The sequence below is a fragment of the Rhizophagus irregularis genome, chromosome 26 (assembly GCF_026210795.1).
Source record: "Rhizophagus irregularis chromosome 26, complete sequence".
NCBI lineage: Eukaryota > Fungi > Glomeromycota > Glomeromycetes > Glomerales > Glomeraceae > Rhizophagus > Rhizophagus irregularis.
This window is the reverse complement of record NC_089454.1, coordinates 843,125-862,545: the sequence shown is the minus strand read 5'-3', so window position 1 is coordinate 862,545 and position 19,421 is coordinate 843,125. Positions and strand designations below refer to the sequence as shown.

Sequence of the window (19,421 nt, the reverse complement as noted above, 5' to 3'; positions counted from 1 at the left end):
AAAATATTAATTTTATTACATTTTTATTATATAAAATACTATATAATATACAGTAAATTGGGAATAAGTATTAAAAAATTTTTATTTAATGTTATTATACTATAATTTGGTAAAACTTTCTTTTAAATTAATATAATTCTTAACACTTACTATATATATTAAAAATTAATATCTCAACTCAAAACGTAAATATCTCCAGATCTAGTGATCCAATCGGCAAGCTCTTTTTTCATTCATATAGACCAGATCAAGGGCTTTTCAAAAAGCCTAAATTTATACAAAATAGATCAGTGGATCCCAAGATATTTGCATTTAAGCATGTTAAAAAGTTTGTACCTCAACTTTAAACGTAAATATCTCCGGATCTAATGATTCAATCAGCTTGCTCTTTTTTCGCCTATAACGTCCAGAACAAGGGCTTTCCAATGAGCCTAAAATTATAGAAAATGGATCAGTGAATCTTGATATATTTGCGTTTAAAGATGGTAATACAAACTCTGACATAAAATAATTATTTTTATTGTTTGAAAATATCTGTTATGATACCATCTTTTATATGATACTTTTATTATACTTTTATAAACATTTATAGCTACTAAGGCTATATAAATTTTTATTTTACTTTATATTTTATTAAAATATACTTACTTTTTAATAATATATGTTAAAAATTCCATATATATGAGAAATGGGTTTTTTATTAGTGAAATGGGTTTTTTTACAGTTCTTTTACATTTAATAATTTAAGTTTCATAAATGTAAATTTTGTTCAACTTATTATTTAGTCAAGTGATCATCAATCAGATGATTTTTTGGTATTACAAAACAATTTTGAGTAACAAAAATTGTGAAAATCAATCAATAACTCTTTTTAATGCAGAGTAAAAACAAATTAGCTCATATGATTTTAGCAGAAGCAAAAAGTGCTAAATTCATGCAGATCAGTTATGAGTTATATATGTGATATTTGGGGTCCTGATTTTACGGTATAATAAATTTTGATTTAATTAATTTCTTAATATAATAAATCTTCAGTATTATACCAATTTTATTATATAAAAAAATAGGTAATTTCTATTTGTATACAAGATGTTTGAACCCAGGTCATGTTGATTATTGCCATTTTGACTAATAGTATAAACTTTAAAATTAGTAAATAAATGGATTTTTGCCTACTCTACAAGTTTACCTAAAGCATCAAAGGTACTTTTGAATGTCAGTTTTGACTTTACCTATGAATAATTGATTTTGCCGATCACTCTTAAAAAAATTTAGGAAATGATCGGTAAAGACAATTTTTCATATATAGGTCAAAAATGGCATTCAAAACCCCATTGATGCCTTAAGTAAACTTGTAGATAGAGCTCTTAATGAGTCGAATTGAGTCGAGTCACGAGTCAAAAACCTTAATTTTAAAGTACTTTTTATTAAGTTAGAATATAATTAAATGAAAGTTTACAATTATGTGAGTCAAAAATGCGAGTTTATGCGAGTCATTTTCGGAGCTCTACTTGTAGAGCAGTCAAAAATACATATATTATATAAAAAAAGTAAAGGGGTGTGATATTAGTGTCATTATATTTCACATGACTTATATTCAAACTATACTTCTCAGTAGAATTAAAAAGTCAATGTCAAAATATTACAGCATAGCCAAAAACAATTACGTCAGTACAAATGTTTATTAATAAAACATATAATTACGGCGAATTACGGCATTTTAATTACGTCTGTCATAATTCAAAAATTCAATTCCGCTGATAAGTATAATTCAAACATCTCATATAAACTTTGAAATTTTCAAAAAAATATTATTGTACTAAAAATTATTAATAAAATACCATATACTATTTAATAAATAAAGTTATAACTAATATATGTAAAATAAGATATTGCTAAATTTCAATTAATTATTATTACTACTAGTAATTGTTACTATTTAATTTTGGCTAAAAATCACAATTTGATTAGAGTTTAAAATATTAGTTTATAATTTTGATTAAAATTAAAAAATAAATTTTAATTTAAATAATAAGTATATTAATAAATAACAAAATTTTGAAATTTTTATTAAAAAAACTTTAGTAAAGTAAAAAAATAAAAAAATAAAAATTTTGAAAAATTATCTAAAAACCAGTTTTTTTAACTTTAGACAAATTTTTTCTTTTTATAAATTTACATATAAAATAACTATTTAATATGTATAATCAATTATTTAATTTAATATTAATCTTATAAAATTTAAAAAATTATATTAGTAAAAATTACTAGTGATGATATTACTTTTTTTTTTTAATATATTTGAAAGTTAAAATCAAATTCTTACTTAAATACATAAATATATGTATTAATAATTAAACTACTTATCATATTATAAAATACTTTATATATATAGTGGGTGAGTCCAATACATAAATTCATATGTATAATATACATATACATATTTTATTTTTTATATGCACAATTTTAAAATTTAATGTACATTATTATGCATAAAATTTCTTAAAGAAAATATTAATAAAATTAATAAAAAATAAAAATGTATATTTTTATATACAAAATTTTTTTGATTATACAAAAAAAATGCTTTATGTATATATATAATTTTTTTCAAATTTTATATATTAATATATACTGTTAATAAATAAAAAATTAGACTTAATAAATAGGGATATATTATTATATTGTACTATATTTTATATTAATACCATATTATTACATAAATTATTTACAAAATTAAAAAATCCAATCCCTTTATAATTCCTATAGGATTTTTTCATTTTTAACAAAATGGCAAATTGATTCAACTTGAGATTATATTTAAATATTACAGAAGTTTATTTAGATTTTTTAAACTTTTTTTACAAATTAAATATAATAATATAATATTTTATTAATGGATAAAATTAATTTTAACTCAATGAATTATACTTTATAATATTTAAATAAATAAAATCTATATAAAATGAAATGAATAATAATACAAATAATTTTTTTTTTAAAAAAAAATATTGATATAAAATGTAAAATTTTAAAAGGATAATTTAATCTAAGTTATTGAATCTAGAAGGCAATTAGTAAAATTCTTTATTAATATATATTAAATTCTTTCTAAAATTACAATATATAACAAGATTTTAGCTGATATTTTAAATTAGTAATTTTTAAAAACTAAAAATACTAATCATAACAACCTTCTTATATGACTGATTTACAAAGCTTAAAAGTTAATTATATTAAACTTTTATATTTAAATAATTAATATTTCAGTATTTTCAATTCTTTAAAAGACGACTAAAGAAAAAATACTGAAATTAAATTAAAAGAAAAGGCATAATACTTTTAAGAAATTTGAAGGTAAAAAAAAGGAAAATTATTAAACTATTTTTATCTTTATTTCTTATACAAAAACTAATAATAAAGAAAATTTACTTCTTAAGTGACCATTTTTATTTCAACTGGTATTTTACTATGAAAAAACCTTTGTAATGCTTTCAACAAAAATAAAAAAACTAATAAAAAAACTTTATAAAGTGCAAGTATTTAAAGTTCAATTACTTCAGAAATATAGTGAAAGTCAAGTTTTACAAAAGTAAAAATACTTTTAATAAAAATCACTTTTTATATATAGTTTCACTAAAACTGGAAATTTAAAATTCAGATAAATTTTAAAAGAATCCTCTTAAAATCTTTAAATTATTAAAAAGCACTTACTATTATTCAGATAAGAAAAACTTAAGCTGGAAAAATGGTTAAGAGATTAGTAAGTAAGAAATGTAGTTGATCTCATATTAAATACTTTGTGTCTAATAATTTTATAATATATTTTTTTGTAAATTAGGTTAATGACAGATATTACCTAATATTCTAGGAGGAGGGGGAATAAGCTCTTATAATAAACTGATATTAGGTAATATCTGTCATTGCCCTTATATTAATTTATTATTATATATTTAATAAATCTTTTAAAAAAAATTTAAATTAAATAATAATTATTAAACCTGAAATTATATTTATAACTTTATAACTGATTTATACTACCATTATTAATATTTTTTTAGTTTTTTGAAATTATTTTAGAATCTAATAATCAGATTTGAATAAACATTTTTTTGCTTTATAGAGCTCATTAATAGGCCAAATTGGACTACCAGATGACAGAATAATTGCAAAAACTAATTATGAATTTTTAAATTTGGTCAAAATTTGCTCTTTTTCTATTAGTAAAATATAAATTTGGTCAAATTTACTCTTTTTTTATTAGTAAAGTAAAATTATAACTTGTCTAAATATATCTGGAATTTTTTTATTAACAAATTTTTTAAAAATATAATAATTTTGTAACAAATTAGTAAATAACTTGTAGGGTTACATTTAATAATTTTTGGTAAATATCTAAATAAATTTTATTTATATAAGATTTTATATAAGAAATCTTTTAATTACTTTTTAAAGGTATTTAACTGTAATCTATATTAACAACAAATCAAAATCAATAATTTTTTAAAACCAAGTAAGGAAATTAATTGAAAATGAAATGAATGTAGGCAAGCAGATTTTTAAAATTAACAAATAAATCAATTCATAAATTCATTTTTTTTTTATTAAGTATTAGTACTATTTGAGGTAAATGCAGCCGATCGCTAATTTATAATATCGTGACACATTTTTTTTTAATATTACACAAACTAAGGTAAAAGTGGATTTGGGAAGACAAAACAAGACGAATTATATACGGTATCTATATTATTTATCTTTAATGTACATTTACAGAATGATTTAAACATTTTTAAGCAGCTTATTTATTAAATATGTAAAAGAAATAAAGTGATATTCAGGTTGAAAGAATTAATACATACTATTATTACTAATAATTTAATAAAAATGTTTTAAATTATTTTTTTATTTGTTATTTTTGATAGTATATACTCGGTATGCTAGAGAATTTCTATTATATGCGAATGCGAAAATAAATTTGACTAATTATTTTTATAAAATTTATTAACCAATTAATAAAAATTTATTTTTACTAACACGATTATGATTGGAACGTTGTTGTCATTACAAAACGAGTATTCAAAAAGAACGGCCCGTGTTTATTTATAATCAGGGTCTCAATCGAGATAAGCGCAAATGTGTAATATAATATGAAAAATTTTTTATTTATGCATTTAATAACGTTTCGTTACTAAAATTATGAACAAAATCGACGCCAAAGTTTACAAATTCAGAAATATTTATGTATGTTAAATTACTCTGCAATTCTCCTGCCTTGTGAATTGGTTGATTACGTTTTACTGAATTGTTTGCAACTACTTACAAACATAAAAAAAAAACGCCCAATTTATTATTACATTACATTGTTACATATTTTTTTTTTTTTTTTGTTTATTATTATTTATTTTTTTTATTATTTTTATTTTTTAGCTTATTAAGTTGTAGGGAGTTAAACAATTGTTATTATTCACGTTTTATACACAAGATACCTGCTTAAAGTTAACACATATTAGTTACAATAAATATTAAGATTTCATTAATTTAAATTTTAAAACAAAGATCTGCAAAGATAAATAAGTTTATTTTCTTTTAAGATTAATTCTATCACGTGAAAATATTTAAACAAGTGTTAATAGTTTGATATAAATTAATATGGTCGTTAAAAAAGAATAATTCTTGTCTTTAATTTTATTTTAATTTTTTTTTATAGTTAAAATTTTTTTTTTTATATACACGAAAGCCAAATTCTTAATAATATTTTTATCTTAAAAAACAATTCTGATATATGTATATACACATAATTATAAGGCAAACCTTAACTGAAGATAGGAAAATAAGTGGAAAAAAAAAAAATCATAGAAAGTAATCATAGCCGGCATGACATAATATCTTACATATAGATGATAGATTTATATTTATGGGATATTTTATATATATATATATATATTTTTTTTTCTTTTTTTTCTTTTTTTCTTTTTTTTTGAAATATTTTAATAGAAATAATGATAAGGTAAAAAGTTTTGGTGAGGATCGGAAGATTGTTGATATGGACTAAATTGATGATAATCAGGGATTAAATGATCATAAAGGACCGTATTTGCATGGTCGTGAAATGGTCCATATCCTGTCGGATGTCCTGAAGGAATATTATTTCTTGTATTATAATCGATAGCATTTACATGCGGTAAGTAATAACTAGTTGGCACATTGTCAGCTGATAAGCCATAAGGTATATGAGATACGCGTGAAATCTCTTCCGTTATTTCGGGAGAAGATGTAATTGGAGACGAAACGGCTGTTGAAATTTCAGATCGTGGTTGGGGTAGATGGTTATACTGCGGAATTATTTGTAAACTCGTTAATTGAGTTTGAGTATTTCGAATTTTTTTATTCCGCTTTCGACTCGGAATTTGGTTTGAATATAATTTCAAATGTCGACTCTTCGCTTCAGAGGCAAGTCGTCTATATTCTTGTTTAACGAATTCTGGCTCATTTTTCCATGATGATGATGCCATAGATGATGCTGTGGTCATCGGTAAATAATGGCCTTCATTATGAAGTTCGTCGACAAAAAGTTTTCGATAAATCATAAATGCATTAGGTGATCTAGACGGCATATCCCCATTTTTTTTATGAACGATTAAATCTTTAGAAGTAATGTTTGGGGGAAATTGAGGCTTTACGAGACGAGCATCTTCAATTTCTTGTTGAAGTTGCGTTGAAAAACCTTGAGCGAGAGTCACAGATGTGAAATCACCATCAAAGTCACCAGCTTGTTTGTTTGACATAATAAAAATGTAATTTTTTAATTTAATATTTATTTTTATTTTATTTTTTTTTTTACTTATTGTTTTCATATACCTTACAATGTTTTTTTTTTTTGACTTTTTTTTTTTAATAAAAAAAAAAGGTCAAAGATAGTGAGCTAGATTCTTCAACGTTGAAGTAAAAACTCTGGGTTTTTATGTAGATTTTTGAGATAATTTCATTTTTTTTTTATTTAAGTACCCGAAAACAACTAACTGGTAAGGTAATTTTGTTAAACTGACAAATCGAAATTTTGCATATGGCTTGGACCCAATACGACGGATTTACAAAATTTTTTTGCATCATTTAATAACTTGATACTTATTTGATTTTGTTGTGTAACTTTTACAAGTTAAAAAAAATTATATATTTTTTTTCTTTAGATAATGAAAGAATTGTTGCAATAATTAATTTACGGAATATTTTTCTTTTCTTTTTTTTTTGCGTCCGAATCTATCATAGATATTTTAAAAATATTTATTTTTAAACAGAAATGTACAACTTATGCATTAAAAAAATAAATAAAATAAAATAACAATATCATAACATATATTGTGTTTTTTTTTTAGGTAAAAATCAAAAAAAAATTCAGTTAAACGCGTCTCCGATTATAATTGATTGGTTAAATTTTTTGTATAACATTAACTTTCATTTATATTTGATGTAAACATAAACACAACTTTAAAATATAAATTGTGTTCCCTTCTAATTAAAAAAAAAGAGTTTGATATTAACCGATAATTGTTTAATCTGGGTTTTTTATTTCAAAATTCCCCACCCCTTCAAAGTGCATACCGCTATTGAACAAATGAAATTATGTAAATTTTTAATTTTTTATTGGGTGAGGAGTAAATAGTAATTATGATCGACATCATACATAATATGCATAATGAAAAAAAAAATAATAATCTCCAATAATTGTGATCCCGATTATGTTGTATATTCGGAAAATAAAGTTCGGATATTATATAAATTTATTTGTCCGTATTTACCGTAAATAAAATCCAAATGAAAAAAAATGATACGAATCGGAAGTTCAGATATTGATTACTATTAGAAAAAAAACATCGGCGGAAAAATAAATTATAAGTTGTTCTTTTTTTTCTTTTAATTTTTTTAATTTTAAGATTTTCCGTCGTCTTTTAAATTTTATCACGTGTTGTCGTTTTCCGAGTTATGAATGGCTCAAAAAAATTTATGCATTGTTTGGAGTCGTCATTTGTATTACTTGTTACTAAATTCTAAATATGCTTATTCGGCGCAGGAATTACGTATCATATGTAAATTTAATCAATTATGAGATAATCTTTTATTTTTTATTTTTATTTTTTTTTTTCTCAGAACAACAAACATACACAATAATACTCCACTTTTTTTTTTCTCGTTTCATGTTAGAATTACGTATTATTTCGCGTTAAGTTACATGAATCAGCTGCACAAATAAACGAATGCATTACAATATTAAACCCGAATATTGTTGGGCTGAAAATTTAAAGAAGCTTTCCCTACGGTAAAATAGAGGAAAAAAAAAAAAATTTCTTTGTTAGTCTAACGTAATTATTTGTTTTTTATTTACAGATTACGTTTATAAGCCACAACACATAATAGCAAATTATAATACTCATTAAATCATGACATGTGATTCAATGCTCCCTTTTTAACTGTTTTAATTATTTTCTATTTTTAGTTAGCATTTAGAATATCTTTTTTCCGCTAAAATCATATGTGCGTAAAAAAATACGCAAGGAAGAAATACATTTCTTTGATTTCTTGAATTCTCGCCTCCTTTTTTTTGTATAATTTTTAAGACCGCATAATCATAAAATTATGAACCACTTTTATAAACACTTTTGGAATTATTATTATTATTTTTTTTTTTAAAGAACAAAATAAATGAAATTTTAATACTTTTATTCTTTTTCTTTAGAAATTTCAAAGATTTGCAAGATTTTGGCTGATTACGTACATTTCTACCGAAAAAATTTTAAATAATTTAATCAAATTACGAATTAATTATAAAAAAAATGATATATCATCATTCTAATATACAAAATATTTTCTACGGACGGTATGTTTAGCATTTTGCCGACGTAGACGAGAAAAAAATTGAATGAAGAGTCCGTTTCACGTATAAAATTTAAAAAATTATAGTGATAAAGTAGAAAGCTCACGTAAAATATATTTAAATCATTCCTACAAAATAATAACACCTACTAGAAAAAATAAGTTTGCAATATACGTTGACTTATTAGTTATTACCATAAATAAAAATTGATTTAGGTATATGGAAATAGGAAATCTTCTAGGTTAATAGACGGGGGATTTTAAAAAATTTCATTATCATATCTGATATATAGATCAAATTTGAACTCGTACTACATTACATGTATCAACAGAGTGCAAAAGGGTTGGAGTTGGATGTACATGTATGGTTCCTAACATTCTACCCCATTTTATGGTTGATTTGAGAAGCAAAGAAATTTTTTGGAATGGTGAGATTTGAGCTTTTCCCGAATTTTTTTTTTTAAAAAAAAATTTTTGGGGAAAATCAGTTTTTACACGTCACGAACTTTTGATGTTAATCGGTCACGTGATATAATGTTTATGAGGGGTCGAAGTACCGAAAAATAAAAATGCACTCCTTAGGACATAAATAAATAATCGTGCATTTTTAAAAGGGCACCGAGTAAAAATAAGATCATTAGACTGTAAGTCTGAGACTTGAATCATAGTATGCATTTAAGGAGTGGATGCATTTATAGGAGTGCATTTGTTGAAGAGTTGACTGTAACGACGTAATATCACGGTATATTTATTTGTACTTAAGGTATATACAAATTAAAGAAACATTCTTTTTTACACTTTTATGGTTATTTGTGTGACGATTTAAAAAAAAAAGACAATGTATTTTTATTTATTAAGTTTTCTCGTCTCGACATTTGACGTATGTAATGTAAAAGGTGCAGATTTTGCAGATTTGCATTATTAAATGGCTATGCAATGAAAATTGAGATAGGCATTAAAAAGTGTTAAATATGGATAAATATACCGGGAAAAGGAATAAATATAATATATTTTATTCGTTAACCTTCTAATTTGTGTTTTAAAGTAATGATTAATCAGATGTACAGTGCAAACTAATTAATAAACACCAAACACTTAAGGTTTTTATTTGTATTAATGAGTAACACATGACCGGAAATATATTAAGTCTTTAATTTTATTTTTAAATAAAAATGTTAATTTGGAATCACACCAATCGATCTCACTTTTTCAATAATTTCATAACTATGCACTTTGTAATACGTTATACCGCATTTACGCTATTTTAATTTGGAAAATTTTAATAAGATAATAAATGTCTTGGATAAAAAAAGGTCCGTAACCGATATTAAAGTTGAGGGGAAAATCCGGTCTTCTGATTTACTTTACCAGTTCGATATAGGTCACGAGTGCTTTTTATTTAGTACGATTCATTAAAAAAAAGAGTACATGAATGATACCATGAGTCGCACTTCCCAAAAAAGTAATGAACCATATGAACCGATTATTGAATCATAAAGCAATTTGAAGTGTTAGATATTATTGATTTAAATCTTAAAAAATTGATTTTGCTCAATATCTAATTTCGATTCATTACCAGTAGATAAAATGATATCATTCCCCTCCTCTGATGAAAGATATAGCTCATACAATCCCTGATGATCAGTGGGTAGACCTAAATGAAGTAGTTGATGGATTCTTTAAATTTTTTACCAATCCAACATTTCTATTGTTAATTTGAATTAATTAGTTATAGAATAGTTATTCTACGGTTTTCTTTGTATTTTATTCCGGACTTTCCGCAATTGGATATAACTACACTGCAGCTCTTGTTGGATCTGTACACATAAACAAATGCTCCTGTTATAGATGATGATAATTCTGCGGTAGTTGCTTTTTCATACTCCATCGATGAGCATAAAGTTCATTGGATCAGAAGAAACTTTGAAACTAATCAATCGGGATTGAAACTTTAATTATCATCTAACTTCTGCTATCAACTGGAATAATTGGAGATCACCTAGGTAACATCTTGAACTGATACCGATTCACTCTTTGGTTTGTATGATCATAGTGTGAAACCAATATCTACTATTTCTCTAACTTTATTATTGCGAAGGAACGATCAAACTGAATAATATCAGAATTCAATTCTTGATCTGAAACATCTGGAACATCATCATTCCCGCCGGAAGAGCCATTCCATATGCACAATGTTTACTGATATATAATTTGACGATATTGTAATAGTTCATTTCATCATTGATATCTTTCTAATGGCATGATGACATGTCAAAATGGGTATAATTATTTAAACCGTAGAATTTCCGGGAGAAAAACAAGAGGATCTAAAAGTGATTATTTAAATGATTTTATTGAGCAGATTTATGTCAAATAATTTTTGTTTATACTTATAAGTCGATCATATGAGTTACTATTAATTTCTACATCAAGTCACGTAGAAAAGCTATACATTGAGTCTGTTATATAGTATGTGGAAAGTGTAAATAAGTCTATCAATAAAATCCATTATCAAGAAGCTTTAATCAAAAATATAAAACTTAACCGGTTTGATTTTTTTTTTTCATTCTTGAACTATTACAATGTTTGTGACTAGAACTATGAAAACTTACAAAAGTTCCTTAAACAAGTTCTCGCAAAGTAAACCAACTCAACATCTTGCATCTAAAAAAATGGAAGATCATACATGCGATCAAGAAGTATCTACGAATAAGTCTAGACTGTCTAGTGAACTTCCTGTTCCTGATATTATTGATTATAATTTAAACGGTAAACAACAAACTAATATTTATATATATAATTTACGAAATCAAAAAAAAAATTTAAGATCCTTTTATTTTTTTAGTTTTATTTGTAGGTCTCTTTTCCGGAAAGAAAAGCATTAAAGAAAGACATCATTATTCGTCGTCCAATAATCATTTTTACTACGCCTTATATGAAAGTGGTATTTATATTTATTTTTTACACATCATAAAAATTTGATGTATTGGTACTTTATTCATCAACATATATAGGTATGACAAATGGAGACCACTTAACTTACTTGGATGACCAACGTCTTGCACGAGATTATAAAATTGGAATCGTAACTTTAGCTTCGAGACCAGAACATCGTTCAAAGGTATAAAAGGTTTATTCGGAATTAGATCAGATTTTGTAGTTAATACTATTGTTTTTTATACTAGACAAAATTGTCTTTTGAAGAGATTAAACAAGAATTTCCAAACCTTCTTGAAAAGGTCGAAAAGTATCGACCAAAGGTTCTTTGTTTTAATGGAAGAGCCGTGTTTCAGGCTTTTGCAGTTTTTCAAAATGCTCGGATTAGTTCTTCTACAAAAAGGAAGAAGATAGTAAGTGAAGATTGGAGTCAACAACCAAATTTTTCTATTCGGTGGAACGATCGTACAGGTTATACAAAGGTTTTCTACGTAATGTCGACGAGTGGACGCGTTTTTCAACATAAAAGACAAAACAAAACAAAGTATTTTAAAAAATTGAAAGAGCTTATAGGTAATAATAAAGGTATTTAAGGCTTAACTAGAAATCTTTTTTATTAAATAATCGATTATCCCATTTTTACAAACAGACGAAGATAGTAATGAAGAAAGTATAAAATATATTAAAAGAGAAGAACGACATGTTATAGATACCAGAATAAGGGGAGAAGGCATTGATTTGATAAATGCTTGCTTCAAAGAAGAATTTAACAATGAGCAAGATGATTATGAAGAAAATGACGTAGAAGACACCTCGCCTAATAAAAAATGTAGACTTGAACAGGATTATTCTCCACCAAAGTCTTTTGTAGCAAAAAGATGGTAGATTACTGGGAATTATGTGATTATAAAATAACCTTTAACTTGCGATTGGTCGGATATTAAGAATTTAAGCATTATCCTTGAAAAATGTTAGTTTTTAATGATTAATAAAATTAATTACATTATCTTTGCTTATATAATATTTTATATAATGTAAAGGAACCCTTAGCCAAATTATGTGACTTCCCTAAAAAAAGTATCTATTAATTTTTATTGCAAATATCTTAAATATCTTTGAAAACAAAAATAAGCATTGTTTTCATTTTTTTTTTTAGTTTCTTCGATTTCTTCACAAATTATCAGCCGTTTTGTTTTACAGTACACAGTATATTCAGCAGAAAGTTCATCAATAAACCCATTAGTTATTAGATTTCACCAATCGGAACTTTTAGCCTTTGGTTTGTTCCAAACTTCATAATCAATATCTTGGGATTCACGCCAAAGCAAAAAAAATATAAAAAAATATAAAAATTTAAATAATTCAAAAATACTAAAATTAAATATTTTACTAACTTCCATTAATATTCCAATAATTTCTTCAACAATTTAAAAAAGCTTACAATATTCTTTCATTACAATTGATTCGAAATCGTGATAAATATTCGAACACAATCGAATTCTGATCTTGAATGGAAAAACATCAATAAGAACATTTTCTATAAACTCAACATTCCTGGGTAAAACTGATCTGAGAAAGGATGCTATTTCATAAAATTTTGATGGAGGAAATTCTGTGCCAGTTTTTAACCCGAATCGACGACAAAATTCGAAATTCAAATGATTATTTTTACAGTAAAATATACAAAAAAAAAAAATTATAAATTAATAAAATTTTTTAGGGATGTTAGATTGCTCAAGCTGTTCGGTTCAGGTTCCAAACCAACTTGAATCCAGTTCAAACTCATCTATAAAAACTCGGATTTTTAAATCATACGTTTGAAATTATTTTTATATGTGTTACCTTTCTGAATATATCATGACTAATAAAATAGATTCTTGATCAGTGACTGATATAGGTATTAGTATCTCTAGATGTTGAAATCGGTTGAAATTACTCGTGTAAAGTTTGATGAGTCATTTGTATAATTAAATGGTTCGAGCTCAGGTGTATTTTTTTCATTTGCCATGTCTTAATCTTGAAAATATAAAATTATGCTCAAACATGCTCGAAAACTGTTTCAATCTCAAACTCGATGAAACCTGATAACATCCCTAAAATTTCCACCCAAATCAAGAAGAACTTTAACACCCGAATTTGAATGATGTCATTAACAAAAGCACCGAAATTATTATTCCAACTCCATGTATATGATCCAAATTATAAAAAAGGTATATCACGAGACTACGAGACGATGATTGTGTTTAGTTAGGTTCCTACGAAACAAGAGGAGGATTTATAAATTTAACAATGATTTCGTATGACCAAAATCTTAGTGATTTGTCCGTACAAAACTTAATCATTATCATTTTCATATATCATTAATCACTTTTTTTTATAAAAGCCCATCCCATAATTTACCCTGAATTTTTATATATAGCTTACTCGTCAAAACGATAAGCATCATATGAAAATGATTTTTTTTTATGATCATATGAAACAAGGATTTTCAAATCAAATTGATCTAATCATATGATCATTACGTGACGTTAACCATGACAAAGATTGTTACCAATTATTTGAAAGATGGTTATAAACTCATTAAATTATGTTATTAAAACGTCTTTTAACTCGACTAATAATAATCATTTTTTCTAATAAATTTACTATTAAGATCTAATGAATATATTATTATTAAAGGATAAGGGATATTTATTTAACATCAATAATTACGTACTTTCAGAAATAGATAATGGCGTTTTTTATCTACCATGTGATCTAAATTTGTGACGAATATTTCTTCAACTTGTTTAACCAAACTTGTATTTTGTACCGTATAAAAAATCCTAATAAAGCCTAATTTTAACGCAAATCCTTAACCAAAATCTCTAACCCTGATCTTAACCCTAATTATCATTCCTTATGATATTTTAAATATAATATCACACTTTGCTCTTGGTGATATTCTGTATTTAGATCAACATCTTCTTATGATCTAAGCCCTTATAGATCCATCTATAAATGCTTTACATCAAATTACGAAATTAATGGTTAAAAACAATCTTAATAAATATACTGTGTATAAATATACAATAAAATTTTTTTGAATTATGTTCAAAACATACCTCTTAATATGATCTGCTATAATAAAGTGCTTATACTTTAATTTCTATAAATTTATAACTATTTTTATCACCCATTTATATACTACTAGATCAGTAAATAACTAATACATAAATATAATTAATCTACGTAGAAAAATAACCCAATCAGTGATTATGTTGAATTAATATCTCTAAAAAAGTAAGAATTAGAATTGATTAATACATGAGAATATATGAAAACATCATTTAAGTAATATGTTGAACTTTTATTGATTTTTCCAAGAGTTCTTTTACGACAATATAAAATTTTACCTTGTGCAAGCAATTCGAACGCGACTTTATCGCTTCTTCAATCTTCATGATAATAAGAAGCTTTTGTCTTATAAAGAATCTTCGAACGCTATTTGTAATTGAGATAATAATAGAACTTTTTGAACTAAATGAGTATATTTTTCACTGTTGTTTAGAAACGTGAAAAATAGAAAATATTCTTATTCATGGTATTGAATGAAAAAAAAAAAGATGATGAATAATGATATTAGTTAAAAGGTTAGATCAAAAGTCCATCAATAATTAAATTTTCTGTGTATCGTTATAATAGTAATATCTTTTATATAATAAATGATTTAATTAATTGCAGAGAAGGATATAAAGTAGAATATTCGCTGGAATAAACTTATGATATGTTTCATGTGTAACCAATCCCTTTTGGCGTACATGAATAAGATTTAAGTTCGTTTTTTTTTATTCGGTATAACTTTCGTTTCAAATATTACAAATAAAATATCTCCATGAAATATTTTTATTAATGTTTGTTTTTTGTTTTTTTTTTATGTTTGGGATCTTATAAACACGGCGTATTTGTAATTTCACCAATTTCACCGAATTTCAAACTTTTAAAATAATAACAAAATCAGTAGCGCCGCGATAGATATGTATAACGTTCACGATTCGATCCACATTATTATTTATAAATTGGATGCATTTTGCATAAATTAAATTATAACACAACTTAACTTGCAGACTAAGCCAAAGATTTTACACGTTCAATCTAAGAACTTTTTTTAGAGTTTAATGAAATACATAAAATAATATGTGTGCATTATATCAATTTTGTGAAAAAAAAAATAATAATTTTTTTTACTCAGGTACAAACAATTTTATGATCATAAATCTTACATAATTATTTTCATCTGATTGCTTGATTTACAAAAAAAGTATTTTGTCTCTTAATTTGCACGATTAAAAATTTTTTTTTTTTTTGTACGATCATAACATAATCAAATGTGTGTAATAATTTGATTGAAAAAAAAAAATGATTTGAAACAATCAGAGAATAAGTTTGTATTAAACGTGATTCTCAGAAGCAAAAAAAAAAAAACATGTCAGAATTGTCAGATTCATGCAATAATTGTACAAGAATCTTGATTTTTAATTCGTCATAAATTTTACTCAGATATCCTTTACATAATCAAACCTCGCACGGTCTTGCCTTATCAATTTATCTATTACATAATTCAGCCTGATCATCATGCCCTAATAAAATTATGTTACATAGCACAAATTCGCGTTTTTTTCTGGAAGGCCCCAAAAATTACGAGATATAAACTCTTTAATAAAAAAAAATATCTTAAAGTAAACGCCAGATTTCCATATTTACTTATTGTTAAAAAATATTTATCAAATGACTTATTGTACTTTCATTGTTTTTGTTGATAATCTGCATTTCCGAGAGCTATTCTTTATTTATAGATAAGGTTTTCATTTCTTATGAAGTTACGACCTAAAAAGTCTCAATTCCCAAAATAAGTTTTGCAGTTGTGTTCACATTCTAAATTAGGAACTTAAGTAACGAACCTTTTTTCAATAGCGATTCTAAATCGGGAATTCCTCACATTATTATTTACACATTATTTAATTGGTGACTCAATAAGCTATTTCCCAAAAAAAAAATTTCTATGATCTCATCTTTTTAAAAAGGTTTATTATAATATTTATATTGTGATTTAGTTTATGTGAACTTCGTGCATCAATTAAAATTCTGAAAATCGACGAAAAAAAAAAATTGATTATCAATTGTTGATTGATACGTATTGGTTGCATAATTATTTATTAACGAATTATATATTTTTTATAATTTCCGAAATATTGGTCCGATCTTCAGGTAGTTTGTGTTATAATTTAAGAGAATTGTAATATCACTGAATGAGTTGTAAGTTTTTCCGATAATGAATTAAAACTTTATTGCGCGTTCTTATAAATATAGCGTAAATATAAGGATAGCCTTAAAATTAATTTTAAATTTTTTTATTAATTATTATTTATTAAAAATGAATGACCATATACAATCATTACCAATTAATTCGACATTCCCATTTAAAATTCCCTTTCCTCCTCCCATCGAAGAAAGTGAGCTAAAGCCTAATTTAAAAAAAGGCAAGTTACCAGTAAGAGCCACTAACCAGTTTTTGCTGTACCGGACGGCAGTGATCAAAACATTGCGTGAAAATGGTGTCCAGGACATCAACATGAGGACTATCTCAAAAATGGCATCTCAATTATGGAATCTCGAACCTGCTTTTGTACAGCAAGAGTATAAAAGCTTGGCACTCAAGGCCAAAGGATTACATCAAAAGACGGCTAAAGTATTGACTTCTTTCGATATGAAGGAAACTATATCACAGCGGCCTCTCGCTCCTATGCCGGAATCAACTGAGAGCAATGTTATTGATGATACTTCTTCTACCGACACAAATGAAGTATCAGATATCACACAAGAGTCCCAATATATATCAAATTTTGATATATATAATAATACTTTTTATCAACCTCCGACATATTATCATCCCCTAATACTCCCGCAACAAACATACTATATTCAAGAGGATCCGAATAATTTACCTCTATTTTATTCAGAGAATTGTGAATATCATTTCGGATATTTTCAATAATTATAATTATTATTATTTTTTTTTTTCGTTTACTATCACGTTTCCTGCTAGGTCAAAATTTAAGCGAACAAAATCATTAAAGGAAATTTGAAAAATCGAAACCCTTTTCCTTATTTAGGATTATACGTTGTCTTTTCCATATAAATTATGGGATATTTTAAAATTAGTTGAATACATGGCAGTGTTATGTATATAATTTTGTAATGTTTATTTTTTTTTTTGTAATAAATTTGTATATAATAATGAGGAATTTATACTTAGAATATTATCGTGGCGCAGTTAAAGATGGCTTGTATGAGTTTATCCGCGAGGCTTATACAAAGTATATTATGGCTATGCATTTTAAGTAATTATTTAAGATATTTTTTTTTTATAACGAGATATATTAAATTTTTTTTTCTTTCAAAAAAGAAAGTAATAAATAAAATTATAAACCTTTTTTAACTTTCTCTGAGACAGTGAAAAAAAATAAAAAATAAAATGGTTTCAAAGAAATCCTTATTTGTTTTCAACATTTTAATAATTTTTCTCACAATGTTCGCTTATTATGTGAAAGCATACCCACAACATGCGGGAACCTGTGATGTTACGAAAGTTGATAGTAGTCCTCATGCAGGAAATAATGGTGAAAACATTGTAAAAGGAGATGGAGGATACAAAATTACGACAAAGAAAGAATCAGATAATTATGTTACTACTCTTAATGGACCGGAACCTTTTCAAGGTCTTCTCATTTATGTTGAAGATAAAAATGGTACTCGTTTTGGAGAATTTACTTTAGACAATAAAATGTTACAACATAAGTCATGTGAAGGAATAGGTGAACATAATACTTTAACTCATACTTCAAAGGATCCAAAAAATCTTCCTTTGGATTTGAAATGGAAATCTGATTCTAACTTTGATGAGGCGGTTGTTCGTGCTGTTGTGGTGATTAACTTCAAGCATTGGTTTCACCTTGATGATGTGAAATTTAAATCTTCTTAAATGTCTGTTTCATTAAAAATGAATTAGTTATTATTTTTTTATTTGCTATATAGACTTATTTTTGTATCAATTATTTGAAACATGTTTATTTTTATATAATATTATTAGAATAAATAACAATAGAAAAAATTGGGCAAGATTATACTCATGTCCAAACAAAAATAAAATTTTATTTGTGCTATAAAATTATGAAACGTGTGTTAAAATTTAGTTCCACGATCTATTCTGTATTACGATCTTAAATAAATAATACTAATTAGTATTAATTAATGAATGACTCATGGCTTAAAACAACAAATTTAAAAAATCTTCAAAAATAAATAAATGATTATTTACGTTTTTCTTTTTTTCTTTTTTATTTTTTTTGTTTGTTTTTTTTTTGTATCATGAAAGTTTAAAAGGTTCCCGCGGATCGTCCGACATTCTTCACATTCTTCATCCGGAAGGATGAACCGTTTTCCCGGATTGCTGAATCTATGAATCTAAGATTTTTATTTCTTGAATGAAAACGAATCGGATAATCTACATGCATATATGTTTGTATAATCTATATTTAAAAAACGAAAGCTATTTAAATTATTGTGATATTGTAATT

General features: G+C 25.0%; 4 protein-coding genes across 4 annotated transcripts; 3 read left to right on the top strand and 1 right to left on the bottom strand.

Annotated features, from left to right (window-relative positions):
* Nucleotides 1-5,979: 5,979 nt before the first annotated feature.
* On the bottom strand, nt 5,980-6,932 carry OCT59_017363 (uncharacterized protein). Its single transcript, XM_025316716.2, has one exon. It carries the CDS (start codon nt 6,852-6,854, stop codon nt 5,988-5,990), a length of 867 nt encoding a protein of 288 aa, XP_025179926.2. The 5' UTR covers nt 6,855-6,932; the 3' UTR covers nt 5,980-5,987.
* Nucleotides 6,933-11,450: 4,518 nt separating this feature from the next.
* On the top strand, nt 11,451-12,690 carry OCT59_017362 (uncharacterized protein; the record flags this gene model as incomplete). Its single annotated transcript, XM_025316717.2, has 5 exons — nt 11,451-11,637; nt 11,714-11,812; nt 11,883-11,989; nt 12,054-12,378; nt 12,455-12,690. 5 exons carry the CDS (start codon nt 11,451-11,453, stop codon nt 12,688-12,690), a joined length of 954 nt encoding a protein of 317 aa, XP_025179927.1.
* A 4,487-nt stretch (nt 12,691-17,177) lies between these two features.
* OCT59_017361 (uncharacterized protein) lies at nt 17,178-18,288 on the top strand. The gene has a single exon (XM_025316718.2). The coding sequence runs from the start codon at nt 17,219-17,221 to the stop codon at nt 17,837-17,839; it is 621 nt and encodes a 206-aa protein (XP_025179928.1). The 5' UTR covers nt 17,178-17,218; the 3' UTR covers nt 17,840-18,288.
* On the top strand, nt 18,197-19,184 carry OCT59_017360 (uncharacterized protein). Its single transcript, XM_025316719.2, has one exon. It carries the CDS (start codon nt 18,320-18,322, stop codon nt 18,824-18,826), a length of 507 nt encoding a protein of 168 aa, XP_025179929.1. The 5' UTR covers nt 18,197-18,319; the 3' UTR covers nt 18,827-19,184.
* Nucleotides 19,185-19,421: the final 237 nt, after the last annotated feature.